We start from the raw sequence: 27769 nt of genomic DNA, 5'->3' as shown, positions 1-27769 counted from the left end.
CAGTATTGTTGTGTGTCAGGGAATAGGGAGGCCCGCAGAGAGGGAAAGAGATGGAGGAACAGCCAGTTGGTGGAGCAGTCAGAACACACACGTTTATCGATTAAGTTCACTGTCTTATATGGGCGTGGTTCATGGCGCCCCAAAACAATTGTAACAGTAACATCAAATACCACTGATCACAGATCACCGTAAGAGATAAATGATGAAAAAGTTTGAAATATTGCGAGAATTACCAAAACGTGACACAGAGACACAAAGTGAGCACTTGCTGTTGGAAAAGTGGTGCAACAGACTTGCTTGATGGAGGGTTGCCACAAACCTTCAGTTTGTAAAAAACACAGTATCTGCAAAATGCAATAAAATGAGGTATGCCTGTACTTACTTGATGCAGTAACAATCACAGTGTAGTTAAGGAACTTGGATGATCTGGGTGGGCCCAATGCAATCACATCAGAAAGAGGCAGGAGAGTCAGGGTCAGAAGATGTTGACAATGGAAGCAGAAGCTGGAGTGATGTGGAGCCATGAGCCAATGAATGGCAAAGAAAAAAGGCAAAGAGATAAATTCTCCCCTAGAACCTCCAAAAAAGAACAAAGCCCCATCACCACGTGGATTTTAGCCCCAGGAGACCCATTTCAGACTTCTGACTTCCAAAACTATAATAAATCTGTGTCGTTTAAACCAAATTTGTTACAGCAGCAATAGAAAACTAATAACATGACCCAACTATCTTTAGTTGTGTTTCTAATATGGAAAAATTTTTTAAGGAAGAGCCAATGAGAAGGAATTCTAGGACTACAGCAATTATTCTGGCTTCTTTCCATTCCCCAACACCTCAGTCATCATGTGTGCCTATTAGAGTAACATGATACACAGTCAAACGTGAGAGCTGGAACGTGATGGGACTGCCTTGTTTTTCTGGGTCTTGCAAGTTTTCCTCCTTTGACAGGGTACAGTCTTCCCATTTTTTTTTACTGCTTGTTTTAGTGGAAAATATTTGAGGTTTCCTTCTCTGACAGGTTTCTGCCTTACCTTATAATCATCAAAATAGCAAAATTTGAGACATTCTTGCCAGGAGAATGGACAAAGGGAAGAATATCTTCCTATACTGCTGGTGGAAAGCAATCTGTTACCACCTGTTAACATTAAAATATTTACCTTTCTAACCAGAAATCCCACATCTGAAAATCTGTCCCATAGAAACAAAAGCATCAGTATTAAGGACATATTTAAATATATGGCAGCACTGTTTGCATTAAGGAAAAAGAAAACTAGAAACAATAGGAAAATGTTGAATAAGTTAAGGTACTTCCATACCATGGACTACTATGCAGCCATTGAAAAGAAGAAGGGAACGCAGTGAGAGTCCTACATCACACCATGTATGAACTAACTCAAAATGGATCAAATCTAAATGTAAGCACCAAAACTATCCATCTCTTAAAAGAAAACATAGGCATGACTCTTCATGACGCTGGATGAGGCAATGGTTTCTTTGATACAACACAAAAAGCACAAGCAACGAAAGAAAAACTGGATTTCAACAAAATTAAAATGAAAATACTACAAAACATGAGAAAATATTAGTAAGTCATATATATCTGAACAGACATTTCTCCAAAGAAGATACAAATGGCCAATAAGCATATGAAAAGATGCTCAACATTATTAGAAAAATGCAAATCAAAACCACAATGAGATACTACTCACACCCACTAAGATGGCTATAATAAATAATATGAACAGATTCATTATGGCAAATTTCTGGTACAAAAGGGTAAATAACCTATATATGAATATTAATCTAATATTCCTAAAGGTAAAGTTTGTGGCGAGGACATGGAGAGATTGAAACCATCATCCACTGCTGGTGGGAATGTAACAGTGCAGTTGCTGTGGAAAACAGTTTAGCAATTTCTCAAAAAGTTAAACATAGAGTTGCCATGTGGCCCCGTTGTTCCACTTCTAGGTATATACCCAAGAGAACTGAAAATGTATGTCCACACAAAAACATGTATCCAAACATTCATAACAGCATTATTCATAGTAGCCAGAAAGTGGAAACAACCCAATGTCCACTAACTGATGAACGATTAAACAAAATGTTGTATATTCAGACAATGGGATATAATTCAGCCAGAAACAGGAATAAAGTTCTGACACAGCTACAACATGGATGAACCTTGAAACCATTATGCCATGTGAAAAAAGCCAGACAAGAAGTCACATAACAGAATGATTCCACTTACATGAGATGTCTAGAATGGGCAAATCCATAAAGACAGAAAGTAGATTCTTGGTTGCAAGGGGCTGGGACAGGAGAGGAGGAGATTGCTGCTTGCAATGAAATGAGTGCTAATGGGTATGGAGTTTCTTTTTGGGGTGATGAAAATGTTCTGGAATTAGACAGTGGTGATGGTTGCACAACCTTTACATATACTAAAAACCACTGATGTGTACACATTGAAAGAGTGAATTTTATGGTATGCAAACTGTGAACTATATCTCAATAATAAAAATACATGATCGGAAAGAAACAGATAACACAGATTTTAGTACCTGGAAGCGGAGCGCTGTCATAACAAAAACCTAAAACGTGGGGGTGGATGTGAATGGAGCAGTGAGTGGAAGTTGGAAGACTCTGAAAAGAGTGTTAGTGAAATCCTGAGGAGCCTTGAAGGAACTGTGGAGAAGCCTTTGCGGAGACTGCAGATGTGGACCTAAAGTAAGGAAACCGGACGAAAGGGGATCCATGTTATGTGGTGGCAGGAAGTCCTGCAACACTGCCGCCAGCAATCACGTGGAAAGCAGAAAATGCGTCTAACGGACCGAGTGATCTAGCCAAGATTTCCAGACACAGTGTTGAATGCCTCCTGGCTTCTTGCTGCTTAAAAGAAAATGCAAGCGAGAGAAGCTAAAGGAAGAACTATTAAACAAAAAGCAGTCAATATTTGATGGTTTTGAAAATTCCCCTTGTCTCCAGATGGCAAATGATGTTAAAATTAAGAAATAATTTCAAGGCAAAGATAAAATCTAGGGTACTGCCAGGAAAATATGGTCTAAATATGAAAGTCAAGGGTATGACTGTAAAATATTTTCCTAAGACTTCAGAAAGAACCAAGATGGTGCCTCAGCAAGGCATTCAAACAACAGGACTTCTTAGATGCTATGGATGTTTTCTCTCAAGAAGCCCAAGTCAGAGAAGGGCTTTCCTTAAAGGGATTTTTGGGTGTGACTATTATCTAATAGGAGCCCTGGTGGCATAGTGGTTAAGAGCTCAGCTGTTAACCAAAAGGCTGGCAGTTTGAATCCACCAGCTGCTCCTTGGAAACCCTATGGGGCAGTTCTACTCTGTCCTACAGGGTCGCTATGAGTCGGAATCGATTTGACGGCAATGGGTTTGGTTTGGTTTTATTGTCTAATGGCACAAATCCCAATAAGATTCACAGGAGACACACTGTTTTCTTTTTTTTTTTTTAAATCATATTGGTAGAAACACTGCCAACTTAGACTTCAATGTACATTAAGAGTACAAAATGGAAGAGGCCTTTGGACCCCTCAACTTTGACAGGCAGAAAGCAGGCTGAGAAAACTACTCAACTGCAAACACATGCTACTGTTCGTGAAAAAAGGAAAGAGAACTCAGAGAGCAGAAACAAGAGCCCAGAGCGCAGAGCCAAGGGCTAAGGAGAATTATTTCCAAACCTTGAGTACTAAGCAAAGAGTGGTCAACCCGTGAAATTCTACGGCCAGTAGCTCCTATATGCCTCCCATTCCCCCCCGCCTTTTTGAACAGAAGGGTCTACAGCAGTTATCTTCTGTCCCACACCGTATGTTGCATATGTAGGAAACAGATAACTTGTCCCTTTAGTTCACAGGTCTTCAGATCAACAGGAACCACACTCGACTTGCTGCACTTAAGGAACTACTCCCAAGGAGCCTCATTCATAACCAGACCTGATTTAGGTGACAAGACACTGGACTTTGAGCTGATACTATAATGGGATGAAACTTTTGGGGACCTCAGGAGAAGGTGAGTGTATTTTACATGGGGGAGGGATATGAAACATTAGGGGCCAGAGGAAATACCGTGGTAGCCAACCTCCAAGATGACCCCCAGTGATCCCACCTCCTGATATTCACACCCTCGTGTACTTCTCCAACACTGTATCAGGGTTGGTCTATGTGACCTATGGGATATGGAAAAAGTGATGGTATGTGACTTCTGATGCTGGATTACAAAGGACACTGCCTTCTGCCTTGTTCTCTCTCTCAGATCACTTGGCTCTGGGGGAAGCCAACTGCCATGCCATCGAGACACTCAAGCAGCCCTATGAAAGGCACACATGATGACAAACTGAGGCCTCTTGCCAACAGCTCGTGAGGAACAGAGGACTACTGCCAAGAGCCATGTGAGTGAGCCATCTTGGAAGCATATCCTCCAGCTCCAGAGAAGCCTTCAAATGACTGCAACCCTGGCCAACATCCTGTCGACAACCTCACTCGAGACTGTGCCAGACCCACCCAGCTAAGCTACCCACAAGTCCTGAGCCACAGACACTGTGAAATAATAAATGCTTGTTGTTTTAAGACAATAAACTGTTATGCAGCAATAGATAACTAAGACACCATTCCTCATAATCTCATTTCTGCTGTCATTTGAAAAGAAAAAGACTTGGAAGCTTCTGTTGAATGCGATTTTCTCTATATTACAACATTCAAAAAATACATATTTTTAATCAGAATATTTTATTTCAAGTGTTAACACTTTTTCAAAAAGTAAAAACCATACAGTTTCTTCCCTGAGTATAAAGAACTAATCCTACGATAAAAGACATTTACAAAATTAAGCAATTAGAGGTACATAATTCTCTGCATTCAATTATATTCTATTAAAAATGTATTCTTAAAAATCTCATGTCTTTAGAGACTTCAATATTTAAAAACAAAACAGCTCATTTTGCACCTGTGATCTTAAGGTATCAATCTGATCTGTCTTTATCAAATTCCAGAGCAATCTTTAAAGCAGTGCTGTTGAGGCCGACAGACTGCATGTTACATATGATAGAAACAACTATTCCTCTTGGGGGGACCTTGTTATTTGTAGCGTCTCCATCCAGTTCTTCAGGAAGAACCAGCAGGACACTACTGGCACCCACTGCACCTCCAGTATGAGAGGCATAATGCCGCTGCTTCCTACAAGAACCATATGTTTGCTTCTTTTCCACCACGCCCCACGCCATCGCATATTTACCCTCTTTATCCCAAGACATCTCTGTGTTAGGGACCGGTGTCCAAATCATAACCATAGTTTCTGGTTTGAGATACCCAGGTAGAAGATTTTCATTTGAGTTCTTAAACAGTCCAACTTGGTAACCATACAGCATCGCATTCCCAAACTTCAGAAGGTCGCCCACTGTAGACAGAAATCCACCACCAGCCCATTTGTAGGAGTTATCCACGTAAGGTGTGTTGACAAGACGTCTATTTTTATTGTAAACATAAAATCTAAAATGAAATAAGAGTAGTCATTAACAATATTCTCCTACTGACTTTACACATGATGATGAATAGAAAAATGGGTGCACGAAATAGACTGTATTTCAATGTAGTGATCATATATCCTCAGAACTAATCACTAGTTTTCAGTATGACTCGGATCCCAACAAAGCACAGATAACTGAGTAAGGCAGTCTAATTCCCTTGTGAGTTAAAGTATAAAAGTGTGTCTTTTTTTCTATTGGCTTGGCTTGCCCATGCTGAGGGGACTTAATTCTCTGTATTCAACTCAACTTTTAATACCTGCAAAAATGTACTGGTTAATATTACACATGATATATCTGCCTCATGCATATACAGAAATACCTATAGTTAGGTAGAAATTCCTAGTCCTTGTGCTTAATGTTAAATCATGTGCCACAAGTGAATTTTGTAACTAAAAGTGTACATGTACACACTGGGATGTTTAGGCATAAGGTTCACACTTGTCAGCGGACTAGATTTCCTGGACAAAAATCCACATCATCACCTGTATAATGATGTGGTCCTCTCTTGGTGCAGCAGGAGAGGCTGGAGTTGGCGACCTCATTTTGAATCCCAGCTCTCACCCTTACTGTGGTTGTTGTGTGCCGTCAATGCCGACTCACAGCGACCCTACAGAACAGAGTGAAACTCCTCCATAGGGTTTCCAAGGCTGTAATCTTTATGGAAGCAGATTGCCACATCTGTCTCCTGCAGAGTGGCTGGTGGGTTCGAACCGCTGATCTTTTGGTTAGCAGCCAAGAGCTTAACCACTGAGCCACCGGGGCTCCTTTCATCCTTACTAGTGTATGCTTATTTTATTTAACATTTATATGGTTCTTACTATGTACCAGCTGTTGTTCTGTGAGAACCATATGAATATGAACTAATTCATTCTTATAACAATGTTAGGAGGTAGGTACTGTTATAACCTCCATTTTACTGATGAGAAAACAGCACAGAGAGTAGAAATAACTTGTCCAAAGTCACACAGCTTATAAGCTGCAGAGGTGGATTCAAACCCAGGCAGTCTGGCATCCCTATTCTTTGCTGCCTTTCTGCCTCAGCATCCTAATTTGTATAACGAGGATAAAAATACCTACTTGGCAGAGTTGTTGTAAAAGGTATGAATATAAGTTATGAATATATGTATAAAGCACTTAGCATATTTCTGGTAGGTACTTAAAATGAAATTTTGGCTCATGAGGAATCTTTCACTTTGCTGACTCTTCACCTCTAACGCTCTTCATCTTCTTTCTACCTCAGTTATTCATAAGACTGTCAGACCTGAACCTCACCCTCACTTTTAACTGTTATTTCTAAGGTCTCAAACCCAAAAATTACTTCCTGTCACTATGACTTCCAATCCTTCCAACTCCCTCCCACTGAGACTGCCCCCATGGAGACCTCCATCTATTTCCCTGGTCTCTTCCCTATTTTCTTGGGTCTTTTAGTTCCTAGTGATTTCACTTGCTTTCTGCTTTAGCTTGAACTATATGACCAGCCATTTCAACTATCTCAATTGTGGTCTCATTAGAACCTTTGCGTTCTTCGCTCTTTTACGCTACACTAATCTACCAATGAGCCCTGGTGGCGCAGTGGTTAAGCAGTTGGCTGCTAACTAAAAGACTGGCAGTTCGAATCTACCAGCTGCTTCTTGGAAACCCTATGGGGGCCGTTCTACTCTGTCCTGTAGGGTCACTATGAGTCAGAATCAACCTGACGGCGACGGGTAATCTACCAATCCTCGATGAATCTAAATATCCCTTTCCTTGGTTACTTATCTGCTAAGAAATGCTGCAGAAATTTATATAACAAAGCTGACTGACCCCACTTCGTACTCTTGCCAAGGGTTTTCGTTGCTGTTATCAAAAATCTTTCATTCTTCTTCTGCTGATTCCCTGGTACATTCTTCATAACACCTCTTCCCAATCTCTTCTACTCTCAATCCTCTACCCTCAGCCCCAATCAGCAGATAACAATACTTTTTGTTTTACTAAAAGAATTGGGGTCATCCAAAATGAGCTAGAATTTCTGTCTCTATCTCAAATATATTTACATTATCCATTCTCTTCTCCTTCTCTCTAGTTATTCAAGAAAATTTCCTGTTGCTTCTAAGACTAATTCCACTACCTGCATCTCTGTCCAACCTTGCTCTACCAGTTATATTTCCTAGACTGTTTTGTCTCCATGCAGCCTATTCTCCATGCAGAAGCCAAAGAGTGTGTCTCCTGCTTCTCCCATCCATTTGCTACCCTCCAATGGCTACTACTGCAATGAGAACAAAACCCAAACTTCTCAGCATGGCCTACAAGACAATCAGTGGTCCTCAACCGAAGCAATACCAACTCCTATGGGAAACTTTTGGAGATACTTTTTTTAGCTGTCACAATTATTAGAGGGCTCTACTGACATTCACTGGATAGGGGTCCAAGTACCCTAAATGTTTTATGATGCATGGAGCAGTCCCACACAATGGTGCATTCTCCCACATCCTGTAAGACCTTCAAATATTCCACCAGATATTCATGGAAGTAAAAAAACCCGTTTTTAGTAGGCTGAGCCTAGAATCCTCTCCACTTTACATATAAACAAAGTACTTTTTGCACATTTTTCCTAGACGATGAATTTTTCTTGACTGCAACCAGTGAAAATAGAAAAAAGAGCGAACTTAACTTGTCCAAAACTTCACTTAGAGTTGGTCACCGTTTTAGAAAACCATGTCACCAAGAGCATAAGTTGAGGCACGAACACAATCTACCTGTTATCGATCTGCATTTGCAGCTGTCACATTTCCAGTACTTCTATGTATTAAGCTGTATCTGATATTTATTATGTCTTCTAACATCATAGTGAGTAAACTTATACATATCGAAATATGATTTATTATAAATTACACTCCTTTTTTCTTTATATTTAAGTTAGCATACTATTTTTAGAATTATGAATATAGTTTATATTATCTATGGCTTTCATTTCAGAAATTAAAGAAGGCATTATGAAATATTTGTTCAATTAAGGGGCACTGGGTCTACTGGCATTGAGATTCACTGTCCAATATGATTTAGACCCTGCTTACCTTTTCTACCTCATCACTCAGACAACCACCTTGTCCTGCCTTTCATGCCTGGTTTATTTCTATACTTGAACAAGGCAAGCTAGCTCTCCTTATCATTTATGTCTCAGTTCAACTGGCATGGCCTCAAAGAAAAAAAAAAAAAACAACCCATTGCTGTAGAGTCGATTCCAATTCACAGCAACCATATAGGACAGAGCAGAACTGCCCCATAGGGTTTCCAAGGAGCAGTGGTGGATTCAAACTGCTGACCTTTTTGGTTAGCAGCCAAACGCTTAACCACTGCACCACCAGGGCTCAAAGAGGCCTTATCTAAACTGTGCATTTTAAACAGATTGCCATGTCCCCTTCCCTGTTACTTTATATTCCATTGCCCTGTTTTACTGTCTTCATATCAATATCTGAAATTCTTAAATTATTTGTTGACATGTTTGTCTATCTTTTCCCATAGAATGTAAGTTTCATAAGGGCAGGGACCTTATCTTCCTTGTTCATTGATGATCCTCCTACCTAGAACAGTACTTGTCGTACAGGACATGCTTATTAAATATGTTGAATAAAAAAAGCATCAATTGCTGGACAAACATTTAATGAAGAAACCTTGCAAGGCACTGGAGAGGCAAGTAAACTACCCGCTGGGGCTGCTCTCAAGGGGCTGACTGGATGGCACTCCCCAACTTCAATGCACCATAAGAAACACCTGGGAATTCTGGTAAAACGCAGATTCTGCTGCAGAAGGTCTGCTGGGGCCTGAAATTCTGCACTTCTAACAAGCTCCCTGGAGCTCTGGGAGTGTAGTGGTTGAGTACTTGACTGCTAAAGGAAAGGCTAGTAGTTTGAACCCACTAGATGCTCCTTAGGAGAAAGATGTGGCAATCTGCTTCCATAAAGATTACAGCCTTGGAAATCCTACGGGGCAGTTCTACTCTGTCCTATAGGGTCACTATGAGTCGGAATCGACTCAAACGCAACGGCTAACAAGCTCCCAGGTGGTTCCTGGTTCCTGGACCCCGATTTGAGAAACAAGGTTGTGGGATGACTAGCAAGCTGGGTGTGAGGAGTCCTCAACACCAGTGAAAATGAGCATTGTTAAAATGGCGCGGGGAGCAAGCCTGGAGCACCTTTGGAACTACGGAGTAGTTCAGTGTGCCTAGAGCACAAGGTCTGAGGGGGAAGGTGGTAAGATGTGATGCTGGAGGAGTAGACAAATACCTTTTTGTGCCATGCTAAGAACTTTGACTCCTTCACCTTAGTTCACAAAATGCTCGTTTCCTCCATCCTATAGGGGGAGAAAAGCTTTCATCCTTGCTACAGATTCCAGCAACCAGTCCTTTCTCCTCATTTACTGCCAAACGTCATGAAATAATCCACACCTGCTGTTTCCATAGACTCATCCTCTCCATTCATTCTTCAGCTTCTTAAAATCTGGCTTCTGTTCCTCCATCACTACTAAACAGCTCTCTTATGGGTTATCAAAGGAGCTTCTACTTCTCCTTTTGCAGTGCTCATCCTATTTATCCCCTGGAGTACTGTTCACCAGCATTTCCCTGACACTTCTCTCAGGCCACTGAGCTTTCCAAGCTCTCTCTTCTAGCTCTCAACCCTATGACTCTCTGTGCCCCTCCAAGGACCAGTGGCTCCAGTGGTACCAGGTCCGCAAAGAAATAACTACAAATACCAGAGACAGCTGCAAATCTGCACCTGTACCCAACCCCCATTCCAGATTCATATCTGGGTTTTCTACAAACACTAATACTCAAATTTGGTTTGGGAGAAAAGGAGCTGAAGGACAGGAAAAAGTTTAACAGAATTCCCTGCAGGCCTCCTCCTCCTCCCAAAAGTATACCCTCTCTTCAAAATTCATAACTTTGGAGGGGATATGGGCAAACATAATTCTAAAACTGACCCTTCTTCCTCCAAGATTCCCATATGTCCCCTAAAAGTCCAACTTATAATATTCAGTGAAGAAGGGGTGGCAGTGAGGAAAGGGATGGCCACAGGTATGCGCTTTGAAGATTTAAAAAAAAAGTCTGCAGAGGATCTTAATATTTTTTTTTTTTGAGAACCAATGACTTGATATGTAGTCTTTCATGTCTCAAAATCAACATGTCTACAATTAATCTCTTCCAAACCTTCTCATATTTTTCTCTCCATTAAAACCCACACCATAAACTCTTGGATGACTCCCTTGTCCTCAACCCTCATATCCAATAAGATGCAAAATCCTATTTACTCATCCTCTGCATTGTGTCTTAGCTTTTTCCTTTTCATTTCAAGGACCACTTCCCTATTTAGGCCTTCATTACGTTCTGCTTCAACTCTATCACACTTGTAATTCCAGCCAATCAGGTAAAATTAAAGGTAAAAGAAGTTACCTAACGGAAATACATTTTCTGAGAAATATATCGATCAGTGAACTTCAAGCCTGTAAACAAGGAGATAATTGCCAGTGTGTTTGTTAACAATAATTCAGCTTTGTATAACTTTCTTTTAACAGTACAGCATTTTAAACCCCTCATATCAAGGCTGGAAATTAGGACTCCTCAGTCATTTTTCCTTTAAGATATAGAAATATGGAGAATTCTAGACTTTAACCTAGAATTCCAGACTTTAAATAGGCAAATTCTAGACTTTAATCTCTTGGTTCCTTTTTAGTGGCTTTTCAGGAAAATTTTGTCCCGCTGTATGGCAAACTTGACTATTTCAACTTCTTAAGGAATTTCTGCTTATAAGAATGGAATACAGACACAAGTTCTTGAGTAAGTTATTGAGACATCTTCATAACTGAAAAACTAATAGAATGACACCAATGAAACAATGATAAACAAACCTCCTCTTCCTACTTAAGTATCTCCAGATTCTGCACAAGAACATTATTATATAACCACATAAATCTACATCTACAAACTCAGAAATTCAAAATATTTTTTATTTTTTTAAATGCCTTTTAAATCCTTTTCGAAACAATATGTACCACTTTCTATTTTGTTACAAGAAGTTTAAAAACTCACGGAATTTGTAATGCATATTATGAAAACCACTCCCACTTTAGCATTTAGTATAAACATTTGTATGAACCTACTACTATCTCTACAGAGCCTGTCAGCTAAAGGCATAAAAAAGAGCTTGATAAGGAGATATTGCTTAATTCTGGAAGACACTCTAGAAAGTTAATAGATGGTAAAGGCCATATATACTGTCAAAATATAGCGAACACTTCGGCAAACATTCATTTTATTTGGTTTTGGTCCCACCGAATTATCAATTTAAGAGATTTTCATTGCAAACAATGTGCCAAATACATAGAAAATATGAACAGTGTCTAATAAGCTAAGGCATTGGCTAAGAATTCCTCTGTCAACAAACTCAGTGTCTTGGAGGCAGGGCCAAGATGGCGGAGTAGTCAGACGCTTCCGGTGAACCCTCTCACAACAAAGACCCGAAAAAATAAGCGAATCGATTATATATGGCAACCTGGGAGCCCTGAACATCAAAGGCAGAGTTGAGGAACCAGACTGAGTGGCAGGGGGAGGAAGAGATGGTTCAGAAGCAGCGAGGAGTTGCCAGACTTGACCTGGTGAGAGCCTGAGCCCTTCAGGCCTGATCAACTTCAGGGTGAGTGGTGAGGCAAGCAAGCAGCAGTGCTCGGGGGGCATGTTTTCTGCACCGGGAGAAACCCAGTGCCAGAGAGTCTACACGGCCACCCAGAACCAGTGAGAAGCAGCCCTGGAGGATCGGTGAAAGATAAGTACTTGAGTATGGCCTACTGCATGGATCAAAAACACCCCCTTAGGGAAAAACCTCTCTCCCATTTACCTCCCTACTGCCTGCTCTGCACTGGGTCCCAGGTAGGCTTCAGCAATTGCTGAGTCCCCTGGGCTGGAAGCAGGATCCGTCACACGCCTAGAGTCATTATCCCTGCCTTGGAGACTGAACAAATTAACAAACACGGGAAAAAATAAACTGTTGGCTCCCCTAAGCCAGGAACCCAGGGTAGGCACAGCTCCTTTGTCTAGGCACAGGCATAAGGAAGCCACGAACTTTGAGTACCTTTCCCCCTGCAGAGACTTGTGTGGGCCCATTTCAACAGCGTAGGCCCTCATTACCGCAGTACAACAGGGTATACACTGGAAGTCTAACTTGAACTGTGAAGTGGCAGATTCTTGACATTTGACACTGCTCTGCCCATTAAGCAGGGTCTTCACCTACTCACATAAGGGGCCTGAGGACTGGTGGCTCCACCCATGCCACCTAGCCACCTGCAATAGGGGCCCATGAATAAAAGGTGCCCTCCAGTCCTTATGGCCAACAGCATTAGGTGCTTGTAGGCCAGCTGCAAAACCCACCCACCTACGTGCTCTAGGGAACAGGAGTATGTCAGCCCCCTGCCTAGCTCAGAGTGTGTCCCCCTGCTGCAGCCAGATGCCTGTGCCTATACCAATCACCCATGCCCGTCTAGGACTCTAAGTGAGAGCCTGCACCACACACTTGGTGGCTATCTACCTGGCACCTGAGCTGAATCCACACAGGAGGAATGCGTGGACTCCTGAGCTCACATAGTAACAGATCTAACCACCTGGTGACAGGACATTAGCGCTTTAAAGGTGCAATAATCAAACTTGTTCATACGAGCAGTATATTTGGGCATATCAAAACAAAACGAGAAGCTAGGACACAGTAATCAAACATAAAATGAATAAATACAATAATTTATTGATGGCTCGGAGACAACAGTCAATAACAAATCACATAAAGAGGCAATCCATGATGGCTTCAACAAGCTCCCAAAACAAAGAATCTAGAAATTTTCCAGAGGAGGAAAATTTCTTGCAATTACCGGAGGCAGAATACAAACGATTAATATACAGAAATCTTCAAGAAATTAGGAAGGAAATTAATCAAAATGCAGAACACACAACAGAGGAAATTTAAAAGATTAGAGAAGAGCATAAAGACAAATTTAACAGGCTGCAAGAATCCACAGAGAGACAGTAATCAGAAATCCAGAAGATTAACAATAAAATTTCAGAATTAGACAACTCAATAGAAAGTCACAGGAGCAGAATTGAGGCAACGGAAGTCAGAATTAGCGAGATTGAAGATAAAGCACTTGACACCAACTTATTTGAAGAAAAATCAGATAAGGGGATAAAAAAAAAATGAAGAAACCCTAAGAATTATGAGGGACTCTATCAAGAGGAATAACCTATGAGTGATTGGAGTACCAGAACAAGGGGGGATAACAGAAAATACAGAGAGAATTGTTGAAGATGTGTTGGCAGAAAACTTCCCTGATATTGTGAAAGATGACAAGATATCTATCCAAGATGCTCATTAAACCCCACATAAGGTAGATCCCAAAAGAATTCACCCAGACATATTATAATCAAACTTGCCAAAACCAAAGATAAAGAGAGAATTTTAAGAGCGGCTAGGGAGAAACAAAAAAGTCATCTACAAAGGACAGTCAATAAGAATAAGCTTGGACTACTCACCAGAAACCATGCAGGCAAGAAGGCAATGGGATGACATATATAAAGCCTTGAAGGAAAAAAACTGCCAGCCAAGAATTATATATCCAGCAAAACTGTCTCTCAAATATGATGGCGAAATTAGGGCATTTCCAGATAAACTGAAGTTTAGGGAATTTGCAAAAACCAAACCAAAATTACAAGAAATACTAAAAGGAGTCCTCCGATTAGAAAATCAGTAACATCAGATAGCAACCCAAGACTAGAACACAGGACAGAGCAACCAGATATCAACCCAGACAGAGAAGTCACAAAAGTAAAACAAAGCTAAAACACAGAAAATAGGGAAACAGATGTCAATATGTAAAAGATGACAACATTAAAACAAAAAAGAGGGACGTAAAAAATGTAGACATAGATTTTTCATAGGAGAGGCAGTCAAGGCGATATAAAGAAATAAAAGACTGGTATAAACTTAGAAAAATAGGGATAAATATTAAGGTAACCACAAAGGAAACTAACAATCCTACAAGTCAAAATAAAAAAACTAGACAAATATAAAGACTCAGCAAACACAAAATCAACAACAATGAAAAAGATGAAAAGAAAACACATAAAGAAAAATGACTCAGCACAGAAAATTAAGTGGAACAAAGAAACTGAACACCACACAAAAAGAGACATCCAAATGACAGCACTAAACTCACACCTATCAATAATTACGCTGAATGTAAATGGACTAAATACACCAATAAAGAGACTGAGAGTGGTAGATTAGATAAAAAAACATGATCCATCTATCTGCTGCCTACAAGAGACACATTTTAGACTTAAAGACACAAACAAGCTAAAACTCAAAGGATGGAAAAAATATATCAAGCAAACAACACTCAAAAAAGAGCAGGAGTGGCAATACTAACCTCGGACAAAATAGACTTTAAAGTAAAATCCACTACACAGGATAAGGAAAGACATTATATAATGATTAAAGAGTCAATACACCAGGAGGACATAACTATAATAAATATTTATGCACCAAATGACAGGGCTCCAAAATATATAAAACGAACTCTAACAGCACTGAAAAGAGAGATAGAAGCTCCACAATAGTAGTAGAAGACTTCAACACACCACTTTCGGTGAAGGACAGAACATCCAAAAAGAAGCTCAACAAAGACAAGGAAGAGCTAAATGCTACAATCAACCAACTTGATCTCATAGACATATACCAAACACTCCACCCAACAGCAGCCAAGTATACTTTCTTTTCAATGCACATGGAACATTCTCCAGAAAAGACCACATATTAGGCCATAAAGCAAGCCTTAACAAAATCCAAAGCATCAAAATATTACAAAGCATTTTTTCTGACCGTAAAGCCATAAAAGTAGAAATCAATAACAGAAAAAGCAAGGAAAAAAAATCAAACACATGGAAACTGAACAACACCTTGCTCAGAAACTGCTGGGTTACAGAAGAAATTAAGGATGGAATAAAGAAATTCATAGAATCAAATGAGAACAAAAACATGTCCTACCAGAACCTTTGGGACACAGCAAAAGCAGTTCTCAGAGGTCAGTTCATAGCAATAAGAAGAAAGGGACAAAATCAAAACATTAACCCTACAACTCAAACAAGTAGAAAGAGAGCAGCAAAAGAAGCCCTCAGGTGCCAGAAGAAAGGAAATAATAAGAATTAGAGCAGAATTAAATGAAATAGAGAATAGAAAAACAATTGAAAGAGTCAACAAGACCAAAAGCGGTTCTTTGAAAAGATCAGCAAAACTGATAAACTACTGGCCAAACTGACAAAAGAAAAACAGGAGAGGAAGCAAATAACCTGTATAAGAAATGAGATGTGTGATATCACAACAGACCCAACTGAAATTAAAAGAATTGTAATATAATACTATGAAAAATTGTACTCTAACAAATTTGGAAACACAGAGGAAATGGACAAATTTCTAGAAACAAACTGAGTGTCTTTCAATGGCAAGAACATTCACTCCACGCCTTTGTAGACTGTTCGCCTAAAGGGTTATTTAGTTCACGTGCAGAGACTGCTACTTGCCTACACAGAATCAATGTTCCTATCCTTGCATTTAAGAAAACCACAATTTTATTCAAGACAACAATGTACTCAGCTAAAACTAATTTTCCTACCATCTCCCTTACAGCTAAGTGTGACCTTGTGACTATATTCTGGCCTAACAAATGTAATCGTATTTCAGGGTGGGATTCTGGGGAAATACTTTAAACAAGTGAATAAGATACTGGAAGGCAACATTTAAAAAACAAGCATATACACACAGAGAAACGATAAAGAACATAAATATTTACTCTTGGGATATAATTAACTCTAAAAATTCTTGGTCAGGATGTTATAAACAGACTTAATTTATGATTATGCCCAAGGAGTCAGTAGAGTAAATAACAAAGTTGTAAACATTTTATTTCCTGCAAAATGGTACTATGAAACAAGTGAATAGAAACATGCATTGACTAAGTTTTACTTTTAAGGTTTTTGCAGGTATCATTGAAAAGATTCCTTGTACTCCCTGGACTCCCTAAAAAACTGGTGCCTTTACACTCTTTAAAAAAAAAAAAAATTATAAAAGAAGAATCAGAGTTGAGCTTTAGAGGCCCAAACAGGTACTGTGCCAAGTGAAAAAAAACAAAGCAAATGGACAGAACACTTTCCTAGGTAACAGTATTTCTTTTTCCATTTAGTGGCCTATTTTACTTCAGCAGCCCATGTAACCTAACAAAAACGAATCAACTATCCCATCAGAGCCACTGGGTACTACTAAAAAAAGCCAGAGCTGATAGGAAACTAACACTAGAAATGGAAACCCACTGCATTTTGGCAGAGAATGGGAGATAAAATGCCCTTCTCCCCCTCCATATAGATGTTGTTGCGTGCCATCCATTCAATTCTGGCTCATAGTTGGCATTCATTATCAAATGCCCAGATTTGCACCAAAATAAACTCATGCATCTTGCCATCTTTACTAAAGAATTTTTTTTAAATATTTAACTGACTACTTCTGGTATTTGTCAATTTTTCTTATGCTTCCCAGTAGAATATAAAGTTGGACCTAAAAATAAACATTAGGAGTCTGAAGTGGTTGAGAAGGACAGGCCACTTAAAAATTAAAATATATTGCTTGCTGCTAACCTAATTTCTTTTGGGTCCAAAAAATCTCTTTCAAGACATAGACTGATTTGCAATGCACATTTAATCCTTTTAAATAAGCTGATAATTAAAAAAAAAAAATCATTTCATTGTTATTTCTTTAGAAAGTGCCTTTAAACCATTTGTAAAGTATGTACTAACAGAAATATGCAAGGTTAAAGTAACAGCTGATTTATGAAATGTGCAACCTTTCCATCAACAATCCAAACAATAATAAGTAAAAGTAGAATGGAAAAGAAAGCACAACCGTAAAATTTAGTCATTAGCTTCAAAATTCTCTCCCAATGCACTCTTTACAAAGTACTAGTAAAAATTATGACCCTTGATATTATTTCATTGAAATGGTTTTCAAACTTTTTAAGTCTCAACCCACAGTAAGGAATACATTTTTCATTTTGACTGAGTACACACGTACGTACATACACACACACACACCCCTCTGGAACAGAAGTTTTATAAAATAAACAGCAGCAGAGATGGCTGGTTGTCCACAAAATCCATTCTTCTCTTCCTCCTAAGTAATAGAATTATAGCAATGCATATGTCTGCTCAGCTAGAAACTACATTTCCCAGCTTCCTTTGCAGTTAAGTGTGCCCACATGGCTAAGTTCTGCAACACACATGAGCAGCTGTTTTCTATTATACTCTATTCCATTAAAGGAAGAAATGCTGGTACTCGACTCATTAAATTGATTTTCCATCTCACTAATTGGCCATAACCTGCAATTTGAAAACCACTATACTAGGGAAAATGAAGAAGTAAAAAGAAAAAAACCAGTAAAGAACAAAAATACTCAACAGACTGAGTAATTTTAACCACAACTAATCAAGAGATAATTGAACGGGTCATTTTCTAACCTTCTTGCCTCCCTAACATTTGGCCTGGTAAGTGCCCTTTCCTGTCTGTCTTTGCTCTTTCTGGATTAAAGCTTTTTGAAAAGTTTCCAAGCATTTGCTTTTCAATTTTTTTCTCTCTAATAATAAAACTCCAAATTACTTTTAAAAAAATGAATCTTTATTGCATTTGTTAATACTGTTCAACTTAATTTTTTTCATTTTCTGAAAGGTCTCAAAATTTTCTCTACCAAATAAGCTCAAATATTTATAAAACGAGTTTTAAAAGGCAGTTATCACATGCTTCCGTGTGATTTTGAAGTATACCAGGTCACACAAGGAATCTGAACTATAAATCACAGAAAACCCCTCCATAACACAAAGCATAGCTAAATTTTAAAGTATTAAAAAGCTAAAAAGCCAACTGAACCTTTTTCTATAATAGCAGTAAATGAATTAAATCATGGAATTATCTAAAATCATAGCATTTACCCCTCCTAAGGATAAAAATTCTAGTTACTTTATCAAAGTCAGTGTTCAGAAGCCTCTCCATAAATTATACTACAACCTGAGCAATTTGCCTAGAATTTTCTTTGTATACTAAACCAAATTTCATAAAGTAACTCCAGTTTGATATTTTATATTTAAAAGCTGTAAAAGAAAACTAGGAGAAACCATGGTTTAAATATTTCAAATCTTAATCCCTACAACTAAAAAGTGCCTGAGTAAACATACTAAAGGATGCCAAACTATAAAAGTCTTTTTAAGCCAGATTTTTAAAATGCTCAATCATTTTAGTTAGACGGTGCTTAGACAGTATTTTTATGATATACTAAAAATCTAACGGCATGTAGCAGGGCGTCTACATAATCCAAATCAGAAGAGCATTTTACTGTTCACTGTTAACTCACACAAAATGAAACATAAAGCTCTTTGGTTAAAAGTATAAACATACAGCTAAGCAACTTAATAGCTATTTACCCTTATAAATAGTTTTACCTCTTGATATTTTATATACTTAATATTTTTAAAACAAGGTATTACATAATGACAGTAACAGGCTATATAACTCATTGAATAAAATAAGAAGCCATGAGTGCACAGTGATATGGATAAATACATTCATAAATAAGGGGGAAGGGAAAGCACTTTCCTATAATAGAACATCAGCTCATAAATATAGAATGAATGATGAAATTAGAAAATCACCATTTGTACACCATCACCAGTAGGTGAGAGTTTGATGAGAAACAGGATTTTACATAGTCCCAAAGTATTTCTCCATAATATACCTGTTAATTACAAGGGAAAAACAGTAACTTTATAGTGGAGAAACCAGGCAGGCACCACCTCAACAAAGCATCAAAATTACCATCACCAATAATGGGACAAACTGACATCACGTGTCTCCTGTTATGATCGACTGAGAAGGATACATCATCACTTCTTTGGTACTCCTGCCAAAACTCCTAGCCTGAATCTAAACACGAGCAAACACCAAACCTAAATTAAAGGACATTCTACAAAATAAATGGCCAATACTCTTCAAAAATATCAACACCATAAAAGACAAAGAAAGGAAAGAAAGACTGAGGAACTGCTCCTGATTAAAGGCTACGAAAGAGACATGACAACTAAACGCAATGTGTGATCCTGGACTGGAACCTGGACCAGAATAAAATTTTGTTTTCTTCTCTTGAGAAAAGACATTATTTGGACAATTGGCAAAATATGAATAACGTCTATAAATTTAATAAAAACATTGTATCAATGTTAATTTCCTAAAAGTCCTTGTTTACAGAAAATACACTTTTAAACCTTTAGGGGCAAAAGGGTACCCTGTCTACAACTTATTTCCAAATGGTTTAGGAAAAAAAGAACATAGATAAAGCAAATGTGATAAAATGATAGCATTTGGGAAATTTGGTTGAAGGATATACAGAGATTCTTTGCATCATTCTTGCAACTTTTCCATAAGCCTAAAATTACTTCATAATAATAGTTAAAACAACAGAAAATAATAAAAGGTAGACAAAGCAGTAACTAAACGATAAAAGAAAAAGGTTGACAGAAGAACAAATTAGAGATGCCCACAATGGGTGTAATTTTGGTTTAATTATTTGTGTGCTAGAATTATCATTGCTGTCTTTCACTTAAGGAGCTCGGGGTACTTTATAAACACATTTTATTTCCCTCACTTTATAGATGGAAAAATAGACATATAGAAAAATAGACATATTTGCTCCCAAATGTGTCCAGTTGATTTTGGAACGGAGACCAGTCAAATTAGACACACCAGAAGGTATTCATTTACCTTGCTCTATTGTAAATCACTGGCTCATTCTCTTCCTGCACAGTTGTCAGCATATCCAAGTCATGGAATATTTTCTGCATATAGTCCAAATATTTACATCCTGAAGCTCTTTCTACTATGGCTGCCAGTAGGGTATACCCAAAAGTTGAATACAAAAACTGACTACCTTGAGACATCATTGCAAAGGGGGGAAAAAAAAGAAAATGCTTGATTATTATTTAAAAATATGTGAAATATTTTCCCACAGAAAACTGTCATACCTTTAAAATTAGAATATTTTAATTCAGCATTTAGAAAAAAGGTCATGGATAATATAGCAACAGATTTTGTCAACTTTGCAATGGCCCTGCCTATTCCATGTCCCTGACACAAAGGTAATAAAATAATGATCAGTATTTTAAAATTTCATGTGGTCTGCCTCTTTTATGATTATGAAATAAGCAAATAAATCCTACCTCAAAATAAAACAAAATCTTTCAAACTGGCAACAAAACAGGAAGGTGAAGAAAAGCAAATTTAATTTCTTGAGTCAACTATTTTGTTCTTAATATACCTACTAACTGTTGTTTAAGGCATGAATAGGTGTATTAGTTCTTATTTTAATAAAATACATAAAAACCTTGTTTCAAATACATATTGAAATACATATATTGTTTCAAATACATACTTTTAAATCATTTTGTACTCTAGAAACTTTAGAATGTATTATCTGTACTAAAAACGGGTGGGAACCTTACTTTTTAAGGCAAAGTCCATGCTTACATTTTATTTGCCTTTGTTAATTATCCCTATGTCATATCCATTCATGGTAAAAAAACAAGTTTTAAAAAATGAAAATGGAATAAAAGTACATTAACCTATTGTATACCAAGTGTTTTCAGTATGCACTATACCTATATACATATGTACACACACACAAAAACAAAGTTAATTATTTCTGTAGATTAGCTTTTTGGGAAATAAAACAAAGCTGATGAACACTGATTTCTTTAAAAAGGCACAAAATAAGTTGAGCGATGTAAGTTCTAACTAAACACTAAAATATTAGCAATACTTTATCATGTCCACTTTGGTCTAGGTTTTATTTGGAGGACGATTACTCCAATATTTCTCCATAATTTTTCCATGAACGTCTTGATACTGAGAACCAGCTAAATGCCTGGGTAGTCTTAAATGAGGCTAAATCTAAATAACTGAGGCTTTGTTAGAACTGCAAGACAAGCGTTGGACTGGCAATCAAACCCAAGTCACAATCATCAACCTCATCTATCTTCTGGATTTAGTGAAAATTAATACTTCAATAATGACAACTTTGTTAAGAGAAGAAATTAACACTCACCAGGTTTAAAGAACAAAGGATCATTTTTAAATAATCTTAAGGATTCAATTGAATTTTCAAACTTTTCTTTCAAATATAATTCGCCTTGTTCAAAATCATTCTTTTTCTTGCCAGGCTTTGAATTCCGGCCTTTGGCTTCATTATCCTGCTCTATCTGAGCTTTAGCGAAGTCATTCTTTTCATTACTTTTGCCTCCTTTCTCTCTCAACTGTTTCTCTTGGTCGAATTCCATTGTCTCTTTCATCATCTTCAAGGCTTTATAAGCTTTCTCCTCTTTCACCTTTTTCATGTCTTTTTCATAGTGACGAATTCCACTTAAATGGGAAATCAGTAATCTTGTTGTGACAGAAACCTAATTGTAAAAACACAAAAATTAAATTACAATATTAAGCTGTACAACAAAAAGTCAATAGCCTTTGCACACTGCCTCAGTGATCTTTTCCATTTTGAACTGCAGCTGGAAAAATATATCTTGTACAGCTTTTTAGCCTAAACTGCAGAAAAATACCCATCTGGCTACTATCTAGATTAAAAATACAAAACCAGAAACAATCTAACCCATTAAAAAGAGTTAAAAATATCCAAAAAATCCTATGAAACATTTTGAATATAAATTCTAGCATAAACTATTTAAGTTGCCATTAATAAAATAAACTCTGAGTTTCACTACCTTTTCACCTTCATATTCCTTTTCTGGAAACTCAGGAACATAATATTGTACTGGAATATCAAGATCCAGTTTTCCTGCTTCCCACAATTTGGCAAGAGCAACCATGGTGAGACTTTTGCTGATGCTGGCAATTCTCATAACCGTCTCTGGTTTACATGGTACACGGTTCTCAACATCAGCGTAACCTAAACCTTTGGGGGGAAGAAAGCAAAAAGTCACTATTAACAGGCTCATGGTCAAAGGAGTTTTCAAAAACTGAGATAATACTATCTTAAAACATCCTATGTAGCAATCTAAGGAAGATATTCTACTTTTGTAAGTTAACCAAAACTGCGTATGTAAGGGATGAGAGTCTTAGAAAAACTGATGACAATTTCACCTTGTAACTAAACTAAAATTGTACCCTTGGGTCATGGTAATTTTCCATCTGATTCAAATACTAATTTTTCTGAGCTTATCTAAACAATTTAGTCATTCTACATTTTAAATAAATTAATTCACATTCTTTAGAGAAAACATCATTGTTCTTATTCAGATATTGTTGACTTTTTGCCTTTCCAATGAATTCCTTAAAATAGCAATCCAATTCAAATGAATGTGAACAAATCTGCAAACCCAATGTAGTAATTTAATTCAGCTACAAACCAGAACAAAAACTATGTACCTACAGGGTCGCTGTGAGTCAGAACTGACTCGACCGCAACGGGTTTGGTTTTGGTTTGGTATGGTACACGACCAATTTAAGGCTTCCTAGAAAAATTTTAAAGTTTGGTTTACATCTTCTAGACAGACTGAAAATACGGAAATCTAAGATTTATAAAGAACTGGGATCTGAAAAGAAAGAGTGATAAACAACTGGGATCTGTTTTTAAACTCTAAGTGTGGATTAAGCAGAAAAATATCTGCATAAAAACAAAATCCTCACCGAAAAAGAAGCTGACATTTACATAATTTTTTTTTACTACAAACTAGGCATATTGATTAGGTTATACTTACACTTGGGGGAAGAATCGTGTTTCTTTAAAATCAAACCCTGCTGTTCCCGTCAATGATTCCTAAAACTACTATTTTCTTTAAATAACGTCTGCAATATCATTTCCTAAAAGTTGTTGCTGTTAGTTGCCGTCGACTCAGCTCTGGCTCATGGTAACTTCACGCATAACAGAAAAAAACCTTTGCCTGGTCCTGCACCATCTTCCTGATCACTGGGTACGTTTGAGCCCACTGTTGCAACCACCATGTCAGTCCATCTCACGGAAGGTTTCCCTCCTTTTCACTGACCCTCCACTTTATCAAATATGATGTACTTTTCTAGCAACTGTTCTTTCCTCATGATGTGTCCAAAGTAAGGGAGTCGAAGTCTTGCCATCTTCGCTTCTAAGGAACATTCTGGTTGTACTTCCTCCAGGACTGATTCGTTTGTTCTTTTGACAGTCCATGGGATATTCGATACTCTTTGCCAATACCACAATTAAAATGCGTCAATTGCCTTTTGATCTTTTTTCATTGTCCAGCTTTCACATACACGTGAGGCAACTGAAAAGACCATGGCTTGGGTCAGGGGCACCTTAGTCATCAAAGTGACAACTTTGCTTTTTAATACTTTAAAGAGGTCTTTTGCATCAGATTTTCCCAATGCAATACATTGTTTGATTTCTTGACTGCTGCTTCCACGGGTGTTGATTGTGGATCCCAGTAGAATGATCACCTTGACAAATTCAACTTCTTTGCCATTCATCATGATGTTGCTTATTGGTCCAGCTGTGAGGATTTTTATTTTCTTTATGTTCAGATGTAATCCATACTGATACAGCAAGCAAGGCTGTATCATCTACATATCGTAGGTTGTTAATGAGTCTTCCTCCAATCCTGATGCCATGTTCTTCTCACATAGTCCAGCTTCTTGGATTATTCGTTCAGCGTACAGATTGACTAAGTAGAGTGAAAGGATACAACCCTGCCACACACCTTTTCCAATTCTGAACCACAGAGTATCCCCTTACTCGTTCAAGCAACCGCACAGGTTCCACATGAACACAACTAAGTGTTCTGAGATTTCCATTCTTTTTAATGTTATCCATAATTTGTTATGATCCAAATAGTCAAATGCCTTTCCGTACTCAATAAAACACAGGTAAACATCTTTCTGGTATTCTCTACCTTCTGCCAAGATCCATTTGATATCAGAAACGATATCTCTCATTCCACATCCCCTTCTGAATTCAGCTTGAACTTCTAGTAGTTTCCTGTCAATGCATGGTTAAAGTCTTGTTTGAATTATTTTTAGGAAAATTTTGCTAACATATAATATTAATGATATTGTTAGATAATTTCTGAATTTCGTTTGATTGCCTTTCTTTGGAATGGGCGCCAATAAGGATCTCTTCCAGTAGGTTGACCAGGTAGCTGTCTTCCAAACTTCTTGAGTGCTTCCAGCACTGCATCTGTTTGGTGAAGCATCTCAATGTTTTACCTATAGACTTCTTTGGTATTGCAATTCCCAGCCTTGAATTTTCTATTTCATTCTTTCAGCTTGAGAAATGCCAATCGTGCTCTTCCCTTCTGGTTTTCTAACTCCAGGTCTTTGCACATTTCATCATAATATTTAATCTTGACTTCTCAAGATGCCCTTTGAAATCTTCTGTTCAGCTCTTTTACTTCATCGTTTCTCCCATTTGTTTTAGCTACTCTGTGCTTGATAGAATTTTGCAAAGTCAACGACCTAGTCATTGGAAATACTTTTCTTCAACAACATAAACGGCAACTATATACGTGGACCTCGCCAGACGGAATACTCAAGAATCAAATCGACTACATCTGTGGAAAGAGACGATTCACCCAGTGGCTGAACGCGGAACAGACCATCGATTGCTCATATACAAGCTGAAACTGAAGAAAATTAGAGCAAGTTCACGAGAGCAAAAATATGACTTTGAGTATACCCCACTTGAATTTAGAGACCATCTCAAGAACAGATTTGACAAACTGCGTCTTCAAAGCAGAGTCAACCTTAATGACGTAGATAGAGTAAAGCCTTTGGGATCTCCATTTGCTGATGTGACATGACTCAAAATGAGAAGTAACAGCTGCAAACATCCATTAGTAATCAGAATGTGAAATGCAGAACATATGAATCAAAGAAAACTGAAAGTCGTCAAAAATGAAATGGAACGTTTAAAGATCGATATCATAGCCATTGTTGTGGTTAGGTGCCGTCGAGCTGGTTCTGACGCACAGCAACCCTATGTACAACAGAACAAAACACTACCTGGTCTTGTGCCATCCTCACAATCATTGTTACATCTGAGCCCACTGTTGCAGCTACTGTGTCAATTCATCTTGTTGACGATCTTTCTTTCTTTTGTTGACCCTCTTCTTTACCAAGCATGATGTCCTTCTCCAGAGATTGGTCCCTCCTGATAACATGTCCAAAGTGCATGAGACAAAGTCTTGCCATCCTCACTTCCAAGGAGCATTCTGGCTGTACCTCTTCTAAGACAGATCTGTTCCTTCTTCTGGCAGTCCAAGGTATATTCAACAGTCTTCACCAACACCATAATTCACAGGCATCAAGTCTTCTTCAGTCTTCCTTATTCATTGTCCAGCTCTTGCATGCACATGAGGCAACTGAAAACACCACGGCTTGGATCAGGCACACCTGAGTCCTTAGTACAGAATAGTGACTCAATAAATTGTTGACTAAATGAAAAAAGGAAAGTACAGAAATCCTTACACCTTATCTACCCATGAGGGTTACCTACAAATTAGCAGTTAGCAGACTATTCTATATACAGCTTTTGGACCAATAAATCCAGTCCTAATAGAAAACTGGAGTAGAAACAAGCCATCTTTAAGACTCCAATTTATTCATTAATCACATTTTAAATCTTGTTATAGAAAACCCAATTCTTTACTCTGTTGGATATGTTTTCTCTACAATACTGTATGATTTTACCTAAACCAAATAGCATTTCATGGGATTCATTCCTAATAAAACATCAAGATTTCATTAACCAATTGACATAAAACAAGCCACTAAATCAACACTTTTCAGAGCCCACCTTCTGACCAGACTTCTTTTCCATCCACAGAAACTCCAACCACTATGCCCGGTGCGCCGACCTCATCCTATGAGCAAAGGTTAAAAGAATACACAATTCAAAGATGGGCTGGATAGCATCTGCCAATGCTTTCCCCGGGCCCCGCCTCCCTGGCTCGGCCCCGCCCTTGCCCCGCCCACCGCGGCTCAGGTATCGCCTGGTCGCTAACCACGAGGGGTGAGCCCGGACAGCAGGGGTTGGGGAGGAGAGGGGGCGGTCCCCGAGGCGGGCGGTGATATCCGCCTGACTTGGGCAACCCCCGGGAACATCGGAGCTTGGCCAGGCGGTAGGGAAACGGGAAGTCTTTTTCGGAAGCCCAGGGTGGGGTCCGCTATGCCTCGGGGATGCGCACGGAAGGTCCTATCCCCGGGTGACGCCGGGGGCGACGGATCAGGGAAGGGGCTCGGGACCCCCGGCCGCCCACGCCCGGCGCCCGCACCTTGATCCTGTGCAGCAGGTCGCGGCTGTTCTTGATGGCCTTGGCGAAGCGCTTGGAGAGGGGCGGCGTCGGGGTCTGCGGAGCCCACGGGGCGAGGGACTGCTCGGGCTGCCGCGGTGCCTCGGCCTGAGGCGACGCCTCGGGGTCGGGGGCTGCGGGAGGCGGTGCGGGGGCCGCGCCCCTCAGCCCGCCCGCCAGCTTCACCCCGAGCTCCAGCCCCTTCCCCTCCCCGAGGCCTCCGACCCAGCCGTGGCCGAGCGGCGGCAGCCTGGCGCGCTGGTGGACTCCACGCCGCCCGCAGCCCCAGGCCCAGCCCCCGAGGTTCGCGGCCCGCGCCGTCACGGAGGACCGGACCCGGTACATGGCGTCCGTGGGCAGCCAGCCGCGGCGGAGCTCGCTGAGGCCCAGCCGGCGGCGTCGTGCGGGGGGAGGGGCGGTGACCGCGCCCAGACCTTAGCAGTCGAGGCCCGAAGGCTGGAGCGCCGATCGCATCGAGCCCTTCCTTTTTCGTTTTCTTGTCTCATTCTTGGTATTTCTTCGTCTTTCTCTCCTTCCTTCTTTCTCTGTCTCCCGGCAGATCAAGAAGTGTGATCTCCTCTGAGAAGTCTTCCTAGTCCCCGCCCTCGACGGCAGTTCTAGCCGCACCCTCTTGCCCCTCAGTGTGCACACCTCCTTAATTACAGTACAGTTAACACATTGTATCATTTAACGTGTCAGATTTATCACCACACTGTGACCTCCCTGAGAGTAGTGACTTTCAGTTTTGGATTTTCAGTTCCTAGAGAGCGGCACGCAGCAGACGCTCAGCAGGC

At 39.2% G+C, this 27769-nt stretch overlaps 1 protein-coding gene across 4 annotated transcripts; it reads right to left on the bottom strand.

The window, feature by feature from the left end:
• Positions 1–15: 15 nt before the first annotated feature.
• LACTB (lactamase beta) lies at positions 16–27384 on the bottom strand. Of its 4 annotated transcripts, none has more exons than XM_023729697.1 (6): positions 26958–27345; positions 26480–26546; positions 22419–22609; positions 21749–22100; positions 20410–20575; positions 18–504 (listed from the first exon to the last, which is right to left on the bottom strand). In XM_023729697.1, the coding sequence occupies exons 1-6, from the start codon at positions 27318–27320 to the stop codon at positions 177–179; spliced, it is 1467 nt and encodes a 488-aa protein (XP_023585465.1). In that variant the 5' UTR covers positions 27321–27345; the 3' UTR covers positions 18–176. The 4 variants fall into 4 exon arrangements, 3 of the variants coding, with proteins under 3 accessions (XP_023585465.1, XP_004374695.1, XP_023585466.1); XM_004374638.1 differs by lacking the exon at positions 18–504 and adding an exon at positions 4734–5507 and having other exon boundaries at positions 26958–27384; XR_002823765.1 differs by having other exon boundaries at positions 16–504; positions 20410–22100.
• Positions 27385–27769: the final 385 nt, after the last annotated feature.

Source organism: Trichechus manatus, unplaced genomic scaffold (assembly GCF_000243295.1).
Source record: "Trichechus manatus latirostris isolate Lorelei unplaced genomic scaffold, TriManLat1.0 scaffold00030, whole genome shotgun sequence".
In the NCBI taxonomy this organism is placed as follows: Eukaryota; Metazoa; Chordata; class Mammalia; order Sirenia; family Trichechidae; genus Trichechus; species Trichechus manatus.
The sequence above is the reverse complement of the archived record's forward strand: the minus strand, read 5'-3'. Positions and strand labels throughout refer to the sequence as shown.

Excerpts from the sequence above, each read along its gene's own strand:
- LACTB (XM_004374638.1), bottom strand. The coding sequence starts at position 27,320 with ATGTACCGGGTCCGGTCCTCCGTGACGGCGCGGGCCGCGAACCTCGGG. Across the intron at positions 26,547-26,957 it reads ACCTGCTGCACAGGATCAAG|GATGAGGTCGGCGCACCGGG; the intron begins GTGCGGGCGCCG and ends CTTTGCTCATAG. Across the intron at positions 5,508-20,409 it reads GTGATTTACAATAGAGCAAG|ATTTTATGTTTACAATAAAA; the intron begins GTAAATGAATAC and ends ATTTCATTTTAG.